At 44.1% G+C, this 24,135-nt stretch overlaps 1 protein-coding gene across 1 annotated transcript in view; it reads right to left on the bottom strand.

Annotated features, from left to right (window-relative positions):
- Window positions 1-568: 568 nt before the first annotated feature.
- The window catches only part of KCNJ2 (potassium inwardly rectifying channel subfamily J member 2), a 44,866-nt gene continuing 21,299 nt past the window's right edge, over window positions 569-24,135 (bottom strand). Inside the window, exon 2 of the mRNA XM_077458674.1 lies at window positions 569-3,611. Within this exon, the coding sequence (XP_077314800.1) occupies window positions 2,116-3,393 (1,278 nt within the window). The 5' untranslated portion in view covers window positions 3,394-3,611 and the 3' untranslated portion in view covers window positions 569-2,115. The remainder of the gene's footprint in view (window positions 3,612-24,135) is intronic.

Genomic DNA, 24,135 nt, shown 5'->3' with positions numbered 1-24,135 from the left:
CTGGCCTTCAAAAAAAAGAAGACGTGTTCTCCTAATCGCAAAGAATCACGTTACTTATTTCACCTGTCTTCAACAGAGGTAAACTTCTACTTATAGTGGTTCTTGATGAGGTTTTAGTAAAGATCTGTGATCCATTTATAATAAAAATATAAATCCTTGAGTCTGTTAGTTCCAAAATATTTGGTTGGGAGAGTTAAGGGAAGTTTGTAGGTAAAACGGAGCCAGCACTATGTTCTTTCCCCCCCCCTCAAGGACCTCATTTGGAACCATGGCTCTCAAAAGGTCACAGTCCAGTCCAGCACAAAACCATTTCTGCCCGATTTAAAAAAGGGAAGATTACGGCAAGGCAAAGTCTGCAACCGCGCTACCTTTTTCGCAGCTAACACAAGTGAGAAAAATGTCAATATGGCTCACACATGGCCCTTCATACCAAGTATTCCCAGCCAAACTAAAGGAATGAATAAAAGATTTCACTTTCCCGTGTTTACAATTATTTAGAAATTCCTTTACAGTGTCATCTGCTCCAAATAATCATTTTTCCAAGGCCTTCCTTTGGTTCCAAATGAGGTTCTTTTTTTTTTACAACTCATATTATTTGATACGAGATCAATCAACTGATCTCCTCCCCCCTTATCCCGGAAATAAACTCTGTGCTCTGCGAACATTCACACATTGCAGTCATATCTTTGTTTCTCAATGTGCCAAAAAAAAAAAGGCTACACCCTATACCCCTTGGAATTTGGACCAGGTAGAACTTTCAGAAAAGGTCATTTCAAGGGCTTAACAAAAAATGCTGAATCAACTCCCACAAATTTGGAATGTCCCCAGCACACTTGATCTTGCACCCTGACCTTACCTTGACTAACAGGAAAGTGGACTTTTTTTTTTTTTTTTTTTTTTTTTATGTGGTTGCGCCTGGGGAAAACTATTTTTTATTCTGACTACGCAAAAAAAAAAAAAAAATTTTATTGAAATCCAAAATAGGACTAATAATTAGCAGCAGGAGGTTTCATTGTCTTTTTTTCTCTCTTTTTTTTTAGCCATCTTTACTACTCGTTTCTGAAAAAAAAAAATATAACCAGCAGGTTTTTTTAAATAATACAATTGTATTATCTTTGGTATACAATTACATTGTCTTTACGTCTGTTTTTTTTTTTTTCTTTCCTTTTCTCACTATAAAAATATATTCTATCTTTGCTATAGGAGGACTGCATTGCAGCTCTTTCTAAAAAGCATTAGTCACAAATTCCTTTACCTAAAATTAGCAAATGTGTGTAGAGATACGTCTGTGGCTACTTATAGCTTTCTCACAGAAATTTTTGTTTTTTTCTTAAATTTTTCGGGGGTTTTTGGCCAATAGCTCTTTACGGGGGTCTGACCGTTTTTTTTTTTTCCTGTACATGACTGGAACACTGAAACAAAAATAAAAAGAAACACCACAACAGAACTGGTAGGGTGTAAGTAGCAGCAGCTTATGGTTTAAGGCAAATAGTTGCCTATTGTTATGCCATTAAAAATGGACTTGTTCCCAATATTTGAGAGAGAAGTTTGAAAACTCAAAAAGCTTTATCTGCAAGTTCAAGTTTTGTCAAAATAAAAATATACATAATTTATTTATTTTTTTTTCCTTTACATTATGTGCCTTTTGGGTTACACTTGAAAAAGGTTTAGTGCTTTGTCTCAAGTTCCCAGCTGCCTATCGTTTTTTTGTTTTTTGTTGTATAGCTCACCAGGAACAAACTGGTGGAACAAGGTCTTAAAGTTATGAATGTGACCAAGAGGTTGAGAAAAGGTTCTACAACGTCTTGTCTGCTTGCAATGTTTTCTGTAGTGTCCCTGCACAGCCTGTTGTCACAAAGAACAGTGCATGGTGGGGGGGGGGGGGGGGGGGCATGTCCAGTGACGTGGAACACAAGTCTAGAAGTTCCAGTTTAGACCACCACACCCTACCCTTGCCAAACTTTTGCAATAGCTTCCCGTCAGCTGTGTGAAGCTGGATCCGTTTTTCCGTTTTCGCCTCTGTCCAACAGTACCGACATCTGAAAACTGCATTGGGCCCCCTGCTTAGCAACGGGTGCTGCTGACCAGCTATTTTGAGCAGCTGTAGTTTTTCAGTCATATTTCAGATTCTCGCCTTAGAGGTCTAGGATCGAGAGAAACCTGGTTGTGATTGTCCATTTCGGGATGCATGTCCGTGCTCATGCTATCTGGCAGCCCGTTGTCGCTGCCTTCTTCCTCTCTGCTTGTGAGGGACACTTCGTTCTCGTAGCAAAAAGTGTTCGCGGTGGAAAGGATATATTTCTTTTCAGCCAAGTCCCTGGCGCTACATACCGGCGTGTTGGGCACTTCGTATGTTTTGTGGAACCTGGAGTAGTCTACTTTGTAGTAACTCTTTTCTTCAAAGAGAACGGGCTCGTATCGATGGCCCCAGTATATTTCATTAGCAAGGTAGGAGCTCCGACATTGCGTGGTCATTGCTGTAGCCTCCACCATACCTTCCAGTATCACCACGATTTCAAAGTCAGAGTTCTCAAGGTCCTGTTTGCTAAGATCGTAGAGTGGACTGTCTTCATCCATTTCGTGAACTATTGTAATGGGTGAGACCAAGAAGATTCGGTCTATGCCACTGTCAAAGCCAACGTTAATATCTATTTGATCCAGGGGGATGTACTCCCCTTCCGAAGTAATGCGAGACTTAAGCAGCTGAGCTCGAACGTGAGCTTCCACCAGATGGCTCTTGCGGAGGTTGCCCACTCTCCACATCAAGCACAGCTTTCCATCTCTCATGGCTATGACCGCAGTGTCGCTAAAAACCAAAGTCTCATTTCTCTTTTTTGGCTTGGCCATCTTAGCCATAACAGCACCTATGATGAAGGCGTCAATTATGCAACCCACGATAGACTGGAACACCACCATGAAAACAGCCACTGGGCACTCATCTGTGACGCATCGGAACCCATAGCCGATAGTTGTCTGCGTTTCGATGGAGAACAGGAAAGCTGCCGTGAAGCTTCTGACTTCAGTCACGCAAGATTTGTGATTGTCTCCGGCGCCCAAGTCATTGTGAAGTAAAGCGATTAACCAGAAGACACAGCCAAAGAAAAGCCAAGACAGGATAAAGGCTAAGCAAAAGATGACCAGCATCCATCGCCAACGAATGTCCACGCAGGTTGTGAAGATGTCGGATAAGTAACGCTGTCCCTTCTCACTGACGTTGATGAACTGAACGTTGCAGTGGCCGTCCTTCTTGACGAAGCGGCTCCGGCACTGTTGCCTGGTATGTATTTTGCTCTTACCGTTGCCATACCCGTTGGCAACTGCCATGGTGGCCAACTTCATTCCGTCCTCTTCTGAAGATACAACGCTGTAACGGTTGGTGCGCACGCTGCCCATCACTTCAGTTGTGGACTGCGGTGCTTCTGCTTTTGAAAACAGTCTTAATTTTTGCAAAACTCTTTGGAGAAACAGTTTTGAAGGCTCACAGGGGACGCTCAAGGGGAAGAAATGATGAAGAGATTTCTGTCTCTAGATGGCGTTGGTGCTACCAAGGAAAGTCTTCTCTCATTTGAAGGGGTATCAGTGAGCTTGCACAGTCATGTTGATGTCATATCCTGCAACAAAAACAGAGTTTGTGTCAAAACATAAGGAAGTGGCAATAAAAAGGTTTTCTTTGTTTCTTCCTGTTTAAGATCAACTGCAGACAATTGTCATTTTCTACATCTATATACTGGCATACCATGCACGATATTGACCCACAACAATACAAAGCCTTTAAATACTTTAAAATAACTCATCCGAAATTCACACTCTACTGAACTTCATGCTGAGAAGGGCAGCTGATTAGCGTAACCGCTATAGGCAAACTTTCATAACCAAAACTCTTTTTGAGTATATAAACATCTCTTGTCATGTTTTTTTCTTTTCCAAACAATAATCGTCATATATATTTCTTGTTCTCTTTTTACTTTATTTATTTTTTTACTTTGAATGGGTGTTGCTCAAATTTTTGTCATATTGATAGTAGATTTCTGTGCTGGGACCTTGACACCACTTTTGGCACAGTATAGTGTTGGTGTTTGAGAATTATGCAAGAGGGTTGAGTATGAAAATGAAGGGTTATGTTTTTTGGGAAGAATTCATTTTAGGCTTGGGCTTGGTGTTGATGATGGTGGCAGTCTTGATGGTGGTCTTGGTGGTGATGGTCTTGGTGGTGGTGAGGATGCTGTTAGTGTTGGTTGTGTTGGCAGTGTTGGTGGTGTTAATGGCGTTGGTGGTGGTGAGGATGCTGTTAGTGTTGGTTGTGTTGGCAGTGTTGGTGGTGTTAATGGCGTTGGTGGTGGTGAGGATGCTGTTAGTGTTGGTTGTGTTGGCAGTGTTGGTGGTGTTAATGGCATTGGTGGTGGTGGTGAGAATGCTGTTAGTGTTGGTTGTGTTGGTGGTGTTAATGGCGTTGGTGGTGGTGAGGATGCTGTTAGTGTTGGTTGTGTTGGCAGTGTTGGTGGTGTTAATGGCGTTGGTGGTGGTGAGGATGCTGTTAATGTTGGTTGTGTTGGCAGTGTTGGTGGTGTTAATGGCGTTGGTGCTAGATGTAAGTCACCTCTCTGTATCAAAAACTTCAGCTCTGATTTCCTGTTGTTGAAATCCAACACATAAAAGGTTAAATTCTAGATCTACTCAAAATAGATTGATTTGGTATGAGCAGATCAGTCCTCATCCATTATCTTTGTACTGGCCCAGCTCCAGCCCATTCATATGGATGAAGCACATCATAAAGCTTTGAACTCTTCTCCACCTACAGAATGCTCCAAGGCAGTGTTTCTCAACTCCAGTCCTCAAGGCGCCCCAACAGGTCATGTTTTCAGGCTTTCCATTATTTTGCACAGGTGATTTAAAGCGGAGGTCCACCCTAAAGTGGAGCTTCCGCTCATTGGAACCCTCCCCCCCCTCTGGCGCCACAATTGGCACCTTTCAGGGGGGAGGGGGGTGCAGGTACCTGTACAGTACAGGTATCTGCACCCACTTCCGGCATAGATATCTGTAGAAGGTACGCCCCTTTCCGCAGAATCTACGCCCCTTTACGAAGGTCCCCCGCTGTCTGCTGGGAAACACACGGATCCCAGAGACAGCGGGGACCATCCTTATTGCGCAGCGCGACTCGCGCATGTGCAGTAGGGAACCGGGAAATGAAGCCGCAAGGCTCCACTTCCTGATTCCCATACCCAAGATGGCGGCGGCAGCACCCGAGAGACGATCAAGAGATCGGCTTCAGGTGCCGACATCGCAGGCGCGCTGGGCGGGTAAGTGTCATTTTTTTAAAAGTCAGCAGCTGCAGTATTTGTAGCTGCTGGCTTTAAAAAAAAAAAAAAAACGGCGGACTCCCGACGGACTCCCGCTTTAATCAGTTTCACTGCCTTAGTAATTACCACAGCCATTTCATCTGAGGGAAATCCTGAAAACATGACCTGTTGGTGCGCCTTGAGGACTGGAGTTGAGAAACACTGCTCCAAGGCACTGCTGGTCCTGCAACCCGAACTGTAAGCCCTTGTACACACGGGTCGGACATTCCGACAACCAAATCCGTCGGATTTTGTCCGAAACTGTTGCATACACACGGTCGGACAAAGTTGTCAGAAAATCCGATCGTTCAGAGCGTGATGACGTTATTTCGTTACGACGGGACTACGTTCAGGCTAGTAGCCAATAGCTTTGGTGTAGGAATTTGATCTGAGCATGCGTGGCACTTTGTCCGATCGGAATTCTCTACACATGATTGGACAAAGTCCGATCGGAGCATTTTGTCGGAAAATTTTACCGGCAAGTTGGAAAAATTGGTCCGTCGGATACTCAGACGGAAATAGTCCGATGGAGACCACACACAGTCGGATTATCCGACAAAACGGTCCGATCGGACACATTCTGTCGGAATCTCCGACCGTGTGTACAAGGGCTAAGAGTGTATGTAAATTCTACCAATGTGGGACACTGTGGTAGCTTCCATCGTGGTGGTAGTAGGGTATTGTACTCTTTTAGCCATTGACTAGTGAAAAGAATTTAGAGGTTTGATCTCCTTTATTAGGTAGGTGACTTTAAGTATAACTAAAGGCAAAACATTTTTGTTTTTTTTTTGTTTTGGAAGGAATGGAGAGGGATTAGAAAACCTATTGTTTTTTTTTATTGCTACCTCTGCCCCCCATCAGGGAGATTCAGAGAAAGGAAAAAAAAAAAAAACCCTAATTTTGGGTTGTCCCCAGAAAAGTAATAGAGGGAAAATGTTCCAAAGGGGAGACTAGTTCTGGTGACCTAGGGGTGACCAAGGAATTCCCTTAATTTGCAGGGATTTTATTTCACTTCCTGTGTTGGCTATGGGACAGGAAGTGAAGTTAGATCTCCCCAATGGGACGCAGATGGGGAAAATGACATGGCTTATAACCCTCTATTACACTAAGTTCTGCTATAGTACCACTTCTACCAATGTGGGACACTGTGGTAGCTTCCATCGTGGTGGTAGTAGGGTATTGTACTCTTTTAGCCATTGACTAGTGAAGAGAATTTAGAGGCGACCGTGTGTACAAGGGCTTAGAATAATCTCCATAATGCATTCTCACAGCGGGGGGGGGGGGGGGGGGGCACATTTTTGGGTTGTAACTAGGATTACAAAGGAACGTTCGCCACTGGGCCCTAAAAGTAAGCGTATAATCATATTATCCATCCAAAACCCATCCATTTTGGGTGGACCTCCCCTTTAAAGCGGGAGTCCGCCGGGAGTCCGCGTTTTTTTTTTTTTTTTTAAAAGCCAGCAGCTACAAATACTGCAGCTGCTGATTTTTAAAATAGTGACACTTACCTGTCCAGCGCGCCCGCGATGTCGGCACCCCGAAGCCGATCTCTCGATCGTCTCTCGGGCGCTGCCGCCGCCATCTTGGGTATGGGAATCAGGAAGTGGAGCCTTTCGGCTTCATTTCCCGGTTCCCTACTGCGCATGCGCTGCGCAATAAGGATGGACCCCGCTGTCTCTGGGATCCGTGTGTGTTTCCCAGCAGGCAGCGGGGGGACTTTCGGAAAGGGGCGTAATCTACGCCCCTTTTCCGCAGAGAGCTATCCCGGAAGTGGGTGCAGATACCTGTACTATACAGGTACCTGCACCCCCCCTCCCCCCTGAAAGGTGCCAATTGTGGCGCCGGAGGGGGGGGGGGGGTTCCGATGAGAGGAAGGTCCACTTTAGGGTGGAGCTCCGCTTTAAGTTCCAAGAGGGAAGGAGCCTATATCAATGAACAAACCTTCTTGGCTTACTTATCCAGACCATGATAGCTCTATATAAACGATCAACAACAATAGCATGCCTATGTTTGCATGACCCACTTAAGTAGAGTGTAAATGGGTCACATTGAGCTTGATTACCCCAAATCTGTCACTGCTTGGTCTACCATATTATTATTTTTTTTGTATACTTGATCACCCTTAGCTAAAGTAATTTTATTTCAGCTCGATCGTAAATTAGGTTAGGTGTTGAGTGACGACGAAAAACCACTTTAGCAACGCGCCGTCCTAAGATGCCGAGCGGCTGGTTGGAAATGATGTTGCAGCGGCTCCGTCTCACGTGGGAAAACGAATGAACCTGGCTCCTTATTACCTGAAATGAATTCTAGACTATTAGAGGCCGTTTCCGTGTAGCGCAGCAACCCTCCCTGGCAACGCACCAGCTGTAACGTTAGTTCCTGTGGGAGTTATTACCCAGAAGATGACCCCAAGTATGGCCGTGTCCCTCACATGACATTGCTGGAGCTCCATTCATTCAGTACATTCTCACGCACAGACTTGGAAGGAAATCAGAGACCTGTTTATTTTCTGAGGATTTTTATTCCTAGCTTGATCATTGTGAGGGCTTTGTTGTCAAAAAAACACTGATTTCCAAGAACCCAGAAAAAAATAAATAAAAATAAAGCCTGAATTCTAAGTGCCAAAATGGAGGGCGCTTCTATGAAGTCAGGGGCAGGTGTTGTACTGAAGAGGGTCTTAAAGGTTAAATGCAAGTTGCATTTTTTTTTTCAGGACCCCTGGCTCGCTGGCTGCTAGGATGTGTCCAATCCTTACTTGATGCAGATCTAAACTCAAAAACAAAAATCTAATATATGGCAGCATGCCAGCCTTTAGATGTGGTGGCTGCATTTGTTTTTTTTTGCAGACCTATTTATCTTTATGTTCAACTTGTGATCCTGCCAGTAACAAACTTGTTCTAGGGCACTGGTTTCCGAACTGCAGCCCAGGACCCAGATGCAGCCCTTCGCTCGCCATTTATCTGGCCCGTAGGGCACTATTCCTCCCACCGATACCAATGATGAAGCTCTATTCCTCCCACCGATACCAATGATGGGTCACTATTCCTCCCACCAATACCAATGATGGGTCACTATTCCTCCCACCAATACCAATGATGGGTCACTATTCCTCCCACCGATACCAATGATGGGACACTATTCCTCCCACCGATACCAATGATGGGACACTATTCCTCCCACCGATACCAATGATGGGACACTATTCCTCCCACTGTTACCAATGATGGGTCACTATTCCTCCCACCGATACCAATGATGGGACACTATTCCTCCCACCGATACCAATGATGGGACACTATTCCTCCCACCGATACCAATGATGGGACACTATTCCTCCCACCGATACCAATGATGGGACACTATTCCTCCCACCGATACCAATGATGGGACACTATTCCTCCCACTGTTACCAATGATGGGTCACTATTCCTCCCACCGATACAAGACACCATTCTGTCAACTGATACCAATGATGGGGCACTATTCCTCCCACTGATACCAATGATGAAGCACTATTCCTCCCACTGATACCAATGATGGGGCACTATTCCTCCCACTGATACCATTGAGGGGTCATTATTCCTCCCACTGATACCAATGATGGGGCACTATTCCTCCCATTAACTAATGGGGCACTATTCCTCCCACCGATACCAATGATGGGGCACTATTCCTCCCACTGATACCATTGAGGGGTCATTATTCCTCCCACTGATACCAATGATGGGGCACTATTCCTCCCACTGATACCAATGATGAAGCACTATTCCTCCCACTGATACCAATGATGGGGCACTATTCCTCCCACTGATACCATTGAGGGGTCAGTATTCCTCCCAATGATGGGGGAAATTCCTCCCACTGACACCAATGATGGGGCACTAATATTCCCACTGATACCATTGAGGGGTCATTATTCCTCCCACTAATACCAATGATGGGGCACTAATCCTCCCACTGATACCAGTGATGGGGCACTATTCCTCCCACTGACACCAAGGATAGGACACTATTCCTCCCTCTTTCTTCAACCCTGAAGGCACTATTCCTCCCATTAACTAATGGGGCACTATTCCTCCCACTGATACCAATGATGGGGCACTATTCCTCCCATTAACTAATGGGGCACTATTCCTCCCACCGATACCAATGATGGGGCACTATTCCTCCCACTGATACCAATGATGGGGCACTAATATTCCCACTGATACCATTGAGGGGTCATTATTCCTCCCACTAATACCAATGATGGGGCACTAATCCTCCCACTGATACCAGTGATGGGGCACTATTCCTCCCACTGACACCAAGGATAGGACACTATTCCTCCCTCTTTCTTCAACCCTGAAGGCACTATTCCTCCCATTAACTAATGGGGCACTATTCCTCCCACTGATACCATTGATGGGTCACTATTCCTCCCACCGATACCAATGATGGGTCACTATTCCTCCCACTGATACCAGTGATGGGGCACTATTCCTCCCACTGACACCAAGGATAGGGCACTATTCCTCCCTCTTTCTTCAACCCTGAAGGCTGAGGACATCCACTTAGAGCAGAATGTCATGGCCATGAAAGATGCAGGCTTTGCGGGTGCCTTAGACTCTTTCTTCAGGTTTTATACATTGTATATACCCTGTAATGCCTGAAGAAGGAAACTGAGGCAGGGATAGGCAACCTTGGCCCTCCAGCTGTGGCAAAACTTCAAATCCTTTCATGCCCCTGCCTTTGGGAGTCATGCCTGTGGCTGTCAAGTCTTGTAGTGCCACAGGGAATTTGTAGTTTCACGATACTTAGAGTGCCAAGGTTGCCTACCCCTACCTAAGCCATCCCACAATCTTGCAACATTGTATACTTCAAGTATTACTATATATTCACTTCCTGTCCCATAGCCAACACAGGAAGTGAGATAAAATCCCTGCAAATTAAAGGAATTCCTTGGGGACCCCTAGGTCACCAGAGCTAGTGTCCCCTTTGGAACATTTTCCCTCTATTACTTTTCTGGGGACAACCCAAAATTAGAGGTTTTTTTTTTTCCTTTCTCTGAATCTCCCTGATGGGGGGCAGAGGTAGCAATAAAAAACCCAATAGGTTTTCTAATCCCTCTCCATTCCTTCCAAAACGAAAAAAAATAAAAAAATGTTTTGCCTTTAGTTATACTTAAAGTCACCTACCTAATAAAGGGGATCAAACCTCTAAATTCTCTTCACTAGTCAATGGCTAAAAGAGTACAATACCCTACTACCACCACGATGGAAGCTACCACAGTGTCCCACATTGGTAGAATTTACATACACTCTTAGCCCTTGTACACACGGTCAGAGATTCCGACGGAATGTGTCCGATCGGACCGTTTTGACGGATAATCCGACTGTGTGTGGTCTCCATCGGACTATTTCCGTCGGAGTATCCGACGGACCAATTTTTCCAACTTGCCGGTAAAATTTTCCGACAACATGATCCGATCGGACTTTGTCCAATCATGTGTAGAGAATTCCGATCGGACAAAGTGCCACGCATGCTCAGATCAAATTCCTACGCCAAAGCTATTGGCTACTAGCCTGAACGTAGTCCCATCGTAATGAAATAACGTCATCACGTTCTGAACGATCGGATTTTACAACAACTTTGTCCGACCGTGTGTATGCAACAGTTTCGGACAAAATCCGTCAGACAAAATACGACGGATTTGGTTGTCGGAATGTTCCGACCCGTGTGTACAGGGGCTAAAGGGGCACCTGTACTGAAAGAAATACAAAGACGGCTATTGCTGAACTCTCTCCTGAAAATGCTGGTTGCGTGTCTGCCTTTGACCTTAAACATTTCAGAGTCGCTCAGCTGAGCCAAACCAGCAATTCAGAAAAGAAGAATGAAGTCAAAGCTATCGATCCGTATCCTTGTAAACAGTGGCGTAACTAGAACCTTCAGGGCCCCGATGCAAGAAACCATGAAGGGCCCCCCTGAACCCCAGCCAGGGCCCTTCCCTCCGAGTCCGGTGGCCGGACTCGGGGGAGCAGGACTCTGGCTGGGGAGAACAGACTTCGGACTGAGCGGCAATGCATGGAGCAGGAGAGGGGTACTCTGAGGAGCCGGCCGAGGACACAGGTCATGCGGGGAATGCACAACTAAAGAGCAGCCAGTGCGATAGTCGAGCATGGAGCTCTGCTAGTCACCCTCCACCTCCAGCCACCCGTGTGCATGGTGCACTGGTACCCCTAGCTGCCTATGCTGCTGCCGGCCATATGTAGAGGGGGCTGCATGGGCCCCCTGCAGCACAGGGCCCAGATGCGGTCGCGACTGCTGCACCCCCTATAGTTACGCCCCTGCTTGTAAAGCCATTGATTTAGCACGACGGCCCATATCATGAACATTTTTCTAAAGAGGCGAACAATAAATGTGGCATCACCATCTAAGGTGGGATCATCATTAGTCTCAACCAACTACGAGAGCCAGGGCGACCATAAAAGAACGGACACATGCAAGCATTTATGCCAAATTCAAGCATTACTTTCGAAAAAACTGTTCCATTTCTGGAGGATATCTGGCTCATCTGACCACCAGGAGGAACCTGGTACCAAGGATGATTGTAGTCTCCATTGACTACTGAGGATTCATTCTTATTGACATATGCAAAATGTTCATCATCATACTTTTAAAATACTTTTTGTTTAATAAATAAAGAGATTTTTTTTTAAATGCAATTTATCAGATTTAACCTTCTAAACCAGAGTTTCTCAACCATGGTTCCATGGAACCTCCAGAGGTTGTAGGGGTTCCTCGAGCACAGAGCAATTTCTGCCTCTCAGATAAGTTCCCAACTTTGATCCTCTCAGTTATCTGTAAGGGGGGGTAATTCTTCCCAATGACCACAAGTGTAATGCCGCGTACACACGATCAGATTGTCCGGCGTACTTAGTCCGCCGAAACGCATTTCAGCGGACAATTCGATCGTGTGTGGGCTTCAGCTGACTTTTCCAGTGTGAAGTCCGGCGGACTAAGAAAGTATTTTTGCACTCCAATCTTCCCGTTGGACTTGGGTTTCAGCGGACAATACGTTCGTCAGTATGCTAGTCCGGCGGACTAAGAATGGGCTTTTCCAGCGTGAAGTCCGGCGGACTAAATGCTGCGTACACACGAGCGAATTGTCCGGCGTACTTTGTCCGGCAAACAATCCGGCGGATAGTCCGGCCGACTTTCTACCGAACGGACTTGGCCACACACGGACACACAGAAAGTCCGGCGTTTGCTAGCACGATGACGTACAGCACGTACCACGGGACTAGAAAAAGGAAGTTCAGTAGCCAGTAGCCAATAGCTTCCTTTTTCGTACTTGCTTCTGAGCATGCGTCATTCTTAGTCGGACTAGCATACTGACGAACGGATTGTCCGCTGAAACCCATTAACTTTGGTCCAGGGCAAAGCTTTTTTTTTTTTTCAGCGGGAATGCAAGGGAACCCAGTTCCGGCACCCCTAGCACTGAATGTATGTGCTGGAGGGTCTATGGATGTTGGCTGCTGGGTGACCTATAGTTGCTGGGGGGTGGGTCTATTTTTGCGTGGCTGTTTATAGTTGCTTGGGAAGTCTAGTATTGCTGGTGGGGAATCTATTGTTGCTAAGGGGGGCTTAAGTTTCTGGGGGGGGGGGGGGGGGGGTCAATTGTTTCTGGAAGGGGTCTACTGTTGAGGGAGCTGTCTATTTTTGCTGGCTGCTGGAGAGTGTATTGATGTTGGCTGCAGGGAGATGTGTTGTTGCTGCTGGGGGTCTATTGTTGCTGGGGTAGTGATTCATTGCGTGGGTCCATTGTTGCTGGGGGGGGGGGTCTATTGTTGCTGGTGGGGTATTTATTGTTGCTGGGGAGGGCTTATTTTATTGGGGGGGGGTCAATTGTGGCTGCAAGAGAACTACTGTTCAGGGTGGGTTCTATTGTTTCTGGCTGTTGGAGAGACTATTAATGCTGGCTGCTGGGAGATCTGTTGTTGCTGGAGGGGTATTTTGTTGCGAGGCTACATAGTTGCTGAGTGGGGGGTCTATTGTTGCTGGGGGCGGGGGCATATGTTGTTGGGGGGGGATCAGTTGTGGCTAGCAATGATCTGCTGTTGAGGGTGGGTTTGTATTGCTGTTGGCTGTTGGAGAAACTACTGAGGCTAGTTGCTGAGAGATCTCTTGTTGCTGCTGGGGAATCTATTGTTGCTGGGGTGGTATTATTTTTTTGCGGCGGTCCATTTGCTGGATGCAGGGGGAGGGGGGGGTCTGTTTTACTGCTTTTCTTGTTGACAAATGCCATACAAACAGGGGGGGGGACTGACCATTCAGCCACTCGGGCACTGCCCGAGGGCCCCGAGCCACTAGGGGGCCGCATCAGGGTTGCCAGCCTCAGAAAAACCAGGGACAGTATGTAAAAATCTTTTTTTTTTCTTTTACATCTTTTTATGAAATGTCCCTTACCGACATCCTTTTGGTCTAAAAATCCTGAGATTATAGCTGCCCCACCTCTCCAGTACCTTCTCAGCCAATAGAAACATGTCTGTGTATACTGTGTGATTGTATACTGTGTGTGTGTGTATACTGTGTGTGTGTATACTGTGTGGTTGTGTGTATACTGTGTGTGTGTATACTGTGTGTGTGTGTGTGTGTATACTGTGTGTGTGTGTATACTGTGTGTGTGTATACTGTGTGATTGTATATACTGTGTAATTGTATACTGTGTGATTGTATACTGTGTGTGTGTGTATACTGTGTGTGTGTGTGTGTATACTGTGTGTGTGTGTGTATACTGTGTGATTGTATACTGTGTGTGTGTGTATACTGTGTGATTGTATATACTGTGTAATTGTATACTGTGTGATTGTATACTGTGTGTGTGTGTGTATACTGTGTGTGTGTGTGTATACTGTGTGTGTGTGTATACTGTGTGATTGTATACTGTGTGTGTGTGTATACTGTGTGATTGTATATACTGTGTAATTGTATACTGTGTGATTGTATACTGTGTGTGTGTGTGTATACTGTGTGTGTGTGTGTATACTGTGTGTGTGTGTATACTGTGTGATTGTATACTGTGTGTGTGTGTATACTGTGTGATTGTATATACTGTGTGATTGTATACTGTGTGATTGTATACTGTGTGTGTGTATACTGTGTGTGTGTATACTGTGTGTGTGTGTGTATACTGTGTGATTGTATACTGTGTGTGTGTGTGTATACTGTGTGATTGTATATACTGTGTAATTGTATACTGTGTGATTGTATACTGTGTGTGTGTATACTGTGTGTGTGTGTGTATACTGTGTGATTGTATACTGTGTGTGTGTGTGTGTATACTGTGTGATTGTATATACTGTGTAATTGTATACTGTGTGATTGTATACTGTGTGTGTGTATACTGTGTGTGTGTATACTGTGTGTGTGTGTGTATACTGTGTGTGTGTATACTGTGTGTGTGTATACTGTGTGTGTGTATACTGTGTGATTGTATACTGTGTGTGTGTGTATACTGTGTGGCCCCATTATCTCTGATTGCCTGAGGGCCCCATAATCTCCTATTGCCCGGGGGCCCCATGAGTTGTCAGTCCACCTCTGAATACAAATTATTTAGCACCACAAAATGATACTTGACTCTGTATTCTCTAAAAGTGGCGGCACCTAGTTGGGGGGGATGGTGGAACAAAGGGACGGTGCTCGGAGGTAGGTGGGTGTGGGTGAGTGGAGACCAGAAATGGGGCGCTCCTGCACCTATTCTCTGAGGGAAAAAAAGCCCTGGTCCAGAGGGAAGCAAATAAACAACCCACAACTCTGATCAGGAACGCTGACCCCACAAAGAGAGTTGAGTCAGCTCCCTGGATCAAATTGTTCCCATAATATGCTTTAGACTGTTCACACTTGTGCAGATGTTAGTGGAAGTATTTTTGTGTGTTGCTGTTGGCTGCATATCGGCAGCCTATTAATTCTGAACAGGCTGGCAGGGCAGCTCAATGCAAAAAAAAAGAAAAAAAAAGGACACCGCATTTTTGGCACATACTGCATTTTTGGCAATGCGGTATGTGAATTGTGGCGCTCTGTAGCGCAGGGTGAGTTGGCGGCTGCTCTACGTGTCCATTGGGGTGCCATTGAAAATGAACAGCACCTAAAATGTTGTGGAACTAGATTTGGTCATTATGACTCTGAACACCAATTAGATGTAGGCATAGTCCAAAAATTTTTTTTTTTCCCGTTTTGGATGGGTTAGAGAAGGGTTAAAACTATGGTGGAAGGAGCTTGGGGTGGGATTATAATGGTGCCACCAGATAATGATAGAAACAAAGAGTAATTAAAACATCACATTTATTATATACATGATTAAAATACGATCAAGTAAAATTAGAGATTCCGGTTATATGGTGGCTAAGGGTTCATGTGTTATCCCGACAGGTTTCGCCAATTTTTTTTTACATGTTTTCCGATGGTTCTCCAATCCCCCTGATGAAGACAACACCGCCGAAACATGTCGGGATAACACATGAACCCTTAGCCACCCTATAACCGGAATCTCATTTGTTCGACCACCAAAAAATGGAAGACGTACAATGATTAATTTTATTTGTTCGTATTTTTAATTAAGACATCACATTTATTATAGACGTGATTAAAAAATACAGTCAAGTCAAATCGATCATTGTACATCTCCATTTTGGTGGTTGAAACAAGTGAGATTCCGGTTATTTGGTGGCTTAGCTCTTGTACACACGGTCGGAGATTCCGACGGAATGTGTCCGATCGGACCGTTTTTGTCGGATATTCCGACTGTGTGTGGTCTACATCGGACTGTTTCCGACGGACCAAGTTTTCCAACTTGTTGGTAAAATTTTCCCGACAAAATGCTCCGATCGGACATACTCCGATCATGTGTAGAGAATTCCGATCGGACAAAGTGCCACGCATGCTCAGATCAAATTCCTACACCAAAGCTATTGGCTACTAGCCCGAACGTAGTCCCATCGTAATGAAATAACATCATCACGTCGGATTTTCCGACAACTTTGTCCGACCGTGTGTATGCAACAGTTTCGGACAAAATCCGACGGATTTGGTTGTCGGAATCTCCGACCGTGTGTACAAGGGCTAAGGGTTCATGTGTTATCCCCACATGTTTCGCCGGTGTTGGGTTCATGTGTTACCTCAACATGTTTCGCCAGTGTTGGGTTCATGTGTTATCCCCACATGTTTCGCCGGTGTTGGGTTCATGTGTTATCCCAACATGTTTCGCCAGTGTTGGGTTCATGTGTTATCTCAACATGTTTCACCGGTGTTGGGTTCATGTGTTATCCCAACATGTTTCGCCGGTGTTGGGTTCATGTGTTATCCCCACATGTTTCGCCGGTGTTGGGTTCATGTATTATCCCAACATGTTTCACCAGTGTGGGGTTCATGTGTTATCCCAACATGTTTCACCGGTGTTGGCATCATCAGGGGGAATGGAGAACCATCGGAAAACATGTAAAACTGTACAGGAAAAAATGGCGAAAACCTGTCGTGGGTAACACATGAACCCTTAGCCACCATATAACCGGAATCTCTATTTCACCTGATCGTATTTTAATCATCTATATATTAAATTTGATGTTTTAATTTTATCTGTTGGCACCGTTATAATCCCACCTCAACCTTCTTCCAATATATTTTTGACTCTTTGGGATGAGGTGCCGGATGCTATGTGGTTACCCGGGTCGTAAAACAAATACATAAAGGGTTAAAACTAGTGGTGCACCAAAAGAAAAATGTTGGTGCCGAAACCAAAACCAAAGCCGAAAATTCAGGATGCACTTGGCCGCAAACCAAAATTTTAGTTTTTTTTAAAAATATATATATATTTTTATATATATACTTGTATTATATTCAACTTTTTCATTAATTTAATGAATTTATATTAATAGAATTTTATTTTTGGCCATCATCAGCACCTTTTTGGCTGCTTTCACGCTAATCAGTTTTTGAAGCACTTTTGCATTAAAAAAAAGCCAAAGAAAAATGCTTGTATGTATATCTTCACACTGGTCCTTTGTGCTTCCGTTGCGGTGTTGAAAATCCTGCTTGCTGCATTTTTGGTGCATATTTGGTCAAATGCACCAAAAACTCACCTCCCCATTGAAAACGCAGCAAGAATGCAATGTTTTTGGAGTCGCATAACCATGACAAAATCATGACAAATTTGCAGGGAAAAAACCATGCACGTTTTCGGCTGCCATTATCGGCACCTTTTTTCTACCGGCAAAACGCTGATGACCCCATTTCCAACTGATCGTTTTCGGCAGCCGAAATTTGGGGGCCTTCCCTAGTTAAGACCTTTGTGAGTTTATGTTTTTGTTGCCTATGTTGGGAAGATTTGCCTTCACTTCCTGTCTGTTGGACAGTTGCCACTGGAGTAGTGCCCTGATTGGAATATTTTGACTTTAAAAAGTGTGTTGACTGCATTGGTCACGTTTTATGGAAAGGATCATGTTTTACCAAAGCAACCCTTCACCTTTCTGGAATGATTTACTGCTATCGGGGCGGATAACAATCAACTCAGCCAATATTATTTATTACCTATCTAGTTTCATTTTGGAAGTAGTGGGGGTTCCTTGAGTAGTGGCTGATTGACCTCCCATCTGTTGGTGCCTGCAAAGTTCTGGGGCCAACAACACTTGGCAGAACCAGCGGCATGACACTTATGATGCTTTTTAGCTATTTTAAGGGTGGCATTCCTCCCACTGACCACCAATGTAAGGAACATTCTTCCCACTGACCACCAATGTATGGAACATTCTTCTCACTGATCACCAATGTAAGGAACATTCTTCTCACTGATCACCAATGTAAGGGACATTCTTCTCACTGATCACCAATGTAAGGAACATTCTTCTCACTGATCACCAATGTAAGGAACATTCTTCCCACTGATCACCAATGTAAGGAACATTCTTCTCACTGATCACCAATGTATGGAACATTCTTCCCACTGACCACCAATGTAAGGAACATTCTTCTCACTGATCACCAATGTAAGGAACATTCTTCTCACTGATCACCAATGTAAGGAACATTCTTCTCACTGATCACCAATGTAAGGAACATTCTTCCCACTGATCACCAATGTAAGGAACATTCTTCTCACTGATCACCAATGTAAGGAACATTCATCCCACTGATCACCAATGTAAGGAACATTCTTCTCACTGATCACCAATGTAAGGAACATTCTTCTCACTGATCACCAATGTAAGGAACATTCTTCTCACTGATCACCAATGTAAGGAACATTCTTCTCACTGATCACCAATGTAAGGAACATTCTTCCCACTGATCACCAATGTAAGGAACATTCTTCTCACTGATCACCAATGTAAGGAACATTCTTCCCACTGATCACCAATGTAAGGAACATTCTTCTCACTGATCACCAATGTAAGGAACATTCTTCTCACTGATCACCAATGTAAGGGGCATTCTTCTCACTGATCACCAATGTAAGGAACATTCTTCTCACTGATCACCAATGTAAGGAACATTCTTCTCACTGATCACCAATGTAAGGAACATTCTTCCCACTGATCACCAATGTAAGGAACATTCTTCCCACTGATCACCAATGTAAGGAACATTCTTCCCACTGATCACCAATGTAAGGAACATTCTTCCCACTGATCACCAATGTAAGGAACATTCTTCTCACTGATCACCAATGTAAGGAACATTCTTCCCACTGATCACATTCTTCTCACTGATCACCAATGTAAGGAACATTCTTCTCACTGATCACCAATGTAAGGAACATTCTTCTCACTGATCACCAATGTAAGGGACATTCTTCTCACTGATCACCAATGTAAAGAACATTCTTCCCACTGATCACCAATGTAAGGAACATTCTTCCCACTGATCACCAATGTAATGAACATTCTTCTCACTGATCCCCAATGTAAGGAACATTCTTCTCACTGATCACCAATGTAAGGAACATTCTTCTCACTGATCACCAATGTAAGGAACATTCTTCTCACTGATCACCAATGTAAGGAACATTCTTCTCACTGATCACCAATGTAAGGGACATTCTTCCCACTGATCACCAATGTAAGGAACATTCTTCTCACTGATCACCAATATAATGAACATTCTTCCCACTGATCACCAATGTAAGGAACATTCTTCTCACTGATCACCAATGTAAGGAACATTCTTCTCACTGATCACCAATGTAAGGAACATTCTTCTCACTGATCACCAATATAATGAACATTCTTCCCACTGATCACCAATGTAAGGAACATTCTTCTCACTGATCACCAATGTAAGGAACATTCTTCTCACTGATCACCAATGTAAGGAACATTCTTCTCACTGATCACCAATGTAAGGAACATTCTTCTCACTGATCACCAATGTAAGGAACATTCTTCCCACTGACCACCAATGTAAGGAACGTTCTTCTCACTGATCACCAATGTAAGGAACGTTCTTCCCACTGATCACCAATGTAAGGAACATTCTTCCCACTGATCACCAATGTAAGGAACATTCTTCCCACTGACCACCAATGTAAGGAACGTTCTTCTCACTGATCACCAATGTAAGGAACGTTCTTCCCACTGATCACCAATGTAAGGAACATTCTTCCCACTGATCACCAATGTAAGGAACATTCTTCCCACTGATCACCAATGTAAGGGGTATTTGTCCCCCTGACCCCTGAAGAATTATTTTTAGCAGAGGTTCCCTGTGATCTGAGAATTATTTCAAAGGCTCCTTTAGGGCAAGGTTTCTCAGTTAAGGTTCTTCCAGAGGTTGCTAGGGACTCCTTGAGCCGTGAGCAACTTCTTCCTCTCAGTTAAGCTCCCACTGACACCATCCATCTTTTTAGCTATCTGTGAGAGGGGAATTCTTTCCAATGCCCATCACACAAATGTACCATGAGTTGTAGATATAGACATTTTTAGCAGGGGTTTCCTGAGGGGGCGGGGTTATTTCAAGGTTACTTCTTTGTCTCTACAGTCCCCCCCCCCCCCAGGGGAAATGGCTACATTTTACCAGATCCCTTTGGGCACAGAACTTAGTCCACGAGTTCATAGACGCATAAGAGGTCACCATTAAAACTATTTTTAACAATGGTTACTTTGCCCCTCTTATAGCAGAGTGAATTTGGAAATTTGTGCCGTCAATCTGCATCGTCTTCTATAAGACGGCAGGGGTGGACTGACCATTGGGCCACTCGGGCACTGCCCGAGGGCCCCGAGCTACTAGGGGGCCCCATCAGGGTTGCCAGCCTCAGTAAAACCAGGGACAGTATGTAAAAATCTGTCTTTCTTTACATCTGTCTCTGAAATGTCCCTTACCGACATCCTTTTGGTCTAAAAATCCAGAGATTATAGCTGCCCCACCTCTCCAGTACCTTCTCAGCCAATAGAAACATGTCTGTGTATACTGTGTGATTGTATACTGTGTGTGTGTGTATATACTTCGTGGCCCCGTAATCTCGGATTGCTTGGGGGCCCCATAATCTCCTATTGCCCGGGGGCCCCATGAGTTGTCAGTCCACCCCTGTAAGACGGGGTGTGGGAACATAAAACACTGAACAGGTACACAACCAAGGTCGATGGCCAAGAGACTCTGCTCCTGGACCACCCAGATGTAGAAGCCAGACGTAACCAAGCCCACCAGTCTCCACCAACGACACAAAAGCATCCTACTTGTGTTTTCTATAAAGCACCTGCTTAGAATGAAATGATTATAATGCAAATGGCCCCAAACAATTCTAGTTCTCATTATAAAATGCACGCTGCAAAGACTCTTTCCACGCATCTTTAACGATGAAGAATTACAAATGAATTCATAGAAGAAGTTTAACTCATATGATGCAAGTAAGTAACTCAAGCTTCGTACGACGAGCTGTCTGCCTATCTACGACACAAAAGCATCCTACTTGTGTTTTCTATAAAGCACCTGCTTAGAATGAAATGATTATAATGCAAATGGCCCCAAACAATTCTAGTTCTCATTATAAAATGCACGCTGCAAAGACTCTTTCCACGCATCTTTAACGATGAAGAATTACAAATGAATTCATAGAAGAAGTTTAACTCATATGATGCAAGTAAGTAACTCAAGCTTCGTACGACGAGCTGTCTGCCTATCTCCGTTTCATCTGTATGGTTTTCTTAAGAAACTAAAAGGTCAAGAGCAAGACTGCGCATGCTCAGAAACAAAAGAATACATACAAAACTATTCAACACATTACATCACTTCTGATGTTGTATTCTGTTGTACGAAATTTTTTTGTATTGTAAGCTCTTCACTTTCGACATGAGACTAGCATTTCCCCAAAAAACGAACGTCGGTCGTCTGAAAATCTAAGCGTCTGTACGAGGCTTTACAACAGTGATGGCGAACCTTGGCACCCCCCAGATGTTTTGGAACTACATTTCCCATGATGCTCTGGCACTTTGCAGTGTTGTGGAACATCATGGGAAATGCAGTTCCAAAACATCTGGGGTGCCAAGGTTCGCCATCACTGCTTTAGAATAGACTCCACTATATTTCTGCCCGTCTCTGGATTCTGTTCTGGGATTTACCCAGCACATCCATCCCTGGTAGGGCAGGAGACCTGACTTCTCTCTGCTGCAGTTCAGTAACACTTACGGGTCTTGTCCCCCCCCCAGCCTGTGATTGGACAGTGAAGGGAGAAGCAGCAGACAGATGATATCACCTCTCTGTCACTCTGCTCTCTTCTCCTATTAGCCTTCTCCTTGTTAGCACATGAAGCACTGCGGCACAACTGATTGGCTCTGTGTGCAGCTTCTCCCATTCTGAGCTCTGCTGATTCTGCAGTGTTAATGAATGCAAAGCTGCTATTTGCAAGTATTTTTATACATATTCTTTATGCTAATAAATTAAATAATTACAGTGGAACCTTGGATTACGGGCATAATCCGTTCCAGGAGAATGCTTGTAATCCAAAGCACTCGCATATCAAAGCGAATTTCTCCAATAGAAATCAATGAAAATGAAGATAATTAGTTCCGCATTGACTTCTATTACATGCAATACCACATGTGGCCAGAGATGGGGGGGTGGTGCCAGAGAGCCTCGGAAATTCTCGGGGACAGCTCGGCTGAACTCGGAAAGGCTCGGAAACACTCGGAGTGTTTCCAAGTATTTCCGAGTGATTCTGAGTATTTCCCTGGGACCCCCACACCTCTGGCCAAACGTGTTGCAAGACAACACACGCAAAACAATTCAGAATAAAAAAAATTAAAACAAAGTTGCTCTTCTTTCAAAACGCTCGTTAACCGCGTTACTCGTAAACCAAGGTTCCACTGTACATTAAATAAAACAAAGATTCTGCAGTGTTAATGAATGCAAAGCTGCTATTTGCAAGTATTTTTATACATATTCTTTATGCTAATAAATTAAATAATCACAGTGGAACCTTGGATTACGGGCATAATCCGTTCCAGGAGAATGCTTGTAATCCAAAGCACTCGCATATCAAAGCGAATTTCTCCAATAGAAATCAATGGAAATGAAGATAATTTGTTCCGCATTGACTTCTATTACATGCAATACCACATGTGGCCAGAGATGGGGGGGTGGTACCAGAGAGCCTCGGAAATTCTCGGGGACAGCTCGGCTGAACTCGGAAAGGCTCGGAAACACTCGGAGTGTTTCCAAGTATTTCCGAGTGATTCTGAGTATTTCCCTGGGACCCCCACACCTCTGGCCAAACGTGTTGCAAGACAACACACGCAAAACAATTCAGAATAAAAAAAAATTTAAAAAAAGTTGCTCTTCTTTCAAAACGCTCGTTAACCGCGTTACTCGTAAACCAAGGTTCCACTGTACATTAAATAAAACAAAGATAAATATATATATATATATATATATATATATATATATATATATATATATAAATATAAATATATATATATAAATATAAATATATATATATATATATATATATATATATATATATATATATATATATATATATATATATACATACATACATACACACAGTGGGGGGAAAAAAAATTTTGATCCCCTACAGATTTTGTAAGTTTGCCCACTAAGCTTGGGTTCACACCTTTTGCGAACACAGACATCGCATGTGATGCGCACCCGCACTGCGGTGAGGATCAAATGCGATGTCTGTGCAATGCGAGTTCGGCCATACAGTTGTATGGTTGAACTCGCATTGGATTTGCATAAAAAAAAGGAGCAGGTACTTTTTTTTTCCCTGGACTGAATCCACGGTTTGCACTGCGATCTGTAAACTGTTCTGGGGGTGTCATTAACATGGTATTGACACCAGCAGCTGTTCGCAGAGGGCTGGAGAGATGCGATGCGGAAACCGGCACTGGAATCCAGGCTTACATGAAGGGTCTATCATTTTTATCATAGGTGTATTTTACATAAAAGAGACAGAATATCAACCAAGAATTCAGAAAAAAAAAAACAAACACACGATACAAATGTTATAAATTAAGTTGCAGTTCAGTGAGTAAAATAAGTATTTGATCTCCTACCAAAAATAATTCTGCCCCCCACAGACTGACTACAGTAGGTGCTCATGTGGTACACAGATCAGTCCTGTCAGTGTAAGAAGGTTCTCCAACCGACAACTCGTTATATGGATAAAAGACACCTGTCCACAGAATCTCTTTCTTCCATCCAAACCCTCATCATCATGGGGAAGACCAAAGAGCTGTCAGAGGACATCGGGGACAAGATTGTAGACCTGCACAAGGCTGGAATGGGCTACAAGACCATCAGCAAGAAGCTTGGT

The sequence above is a fragment of the Lithobates pipiens genome, unplaced genomic scaffold, assembly GCF_037356315.1.
Source record: "Lithobates pipiens isolate NorthernLeopardFrog02 unplaced genomic scaffold, aLitPip1_a1.2 Scaffold_28, whole genome shotgun sequence".
In the NCBI taxonomy this organism is placed as follows: domain Eukaryota; kingdom Metazoa; phylum Chordata; class Amphibia; order Anura; family Ranidae; genus Lithobates; species Lithobates pipiens.
Note: the sequence above shows the minus strand (reverse complement) of the source record. Positions and strands in the feature narration are given on the sequence as shown.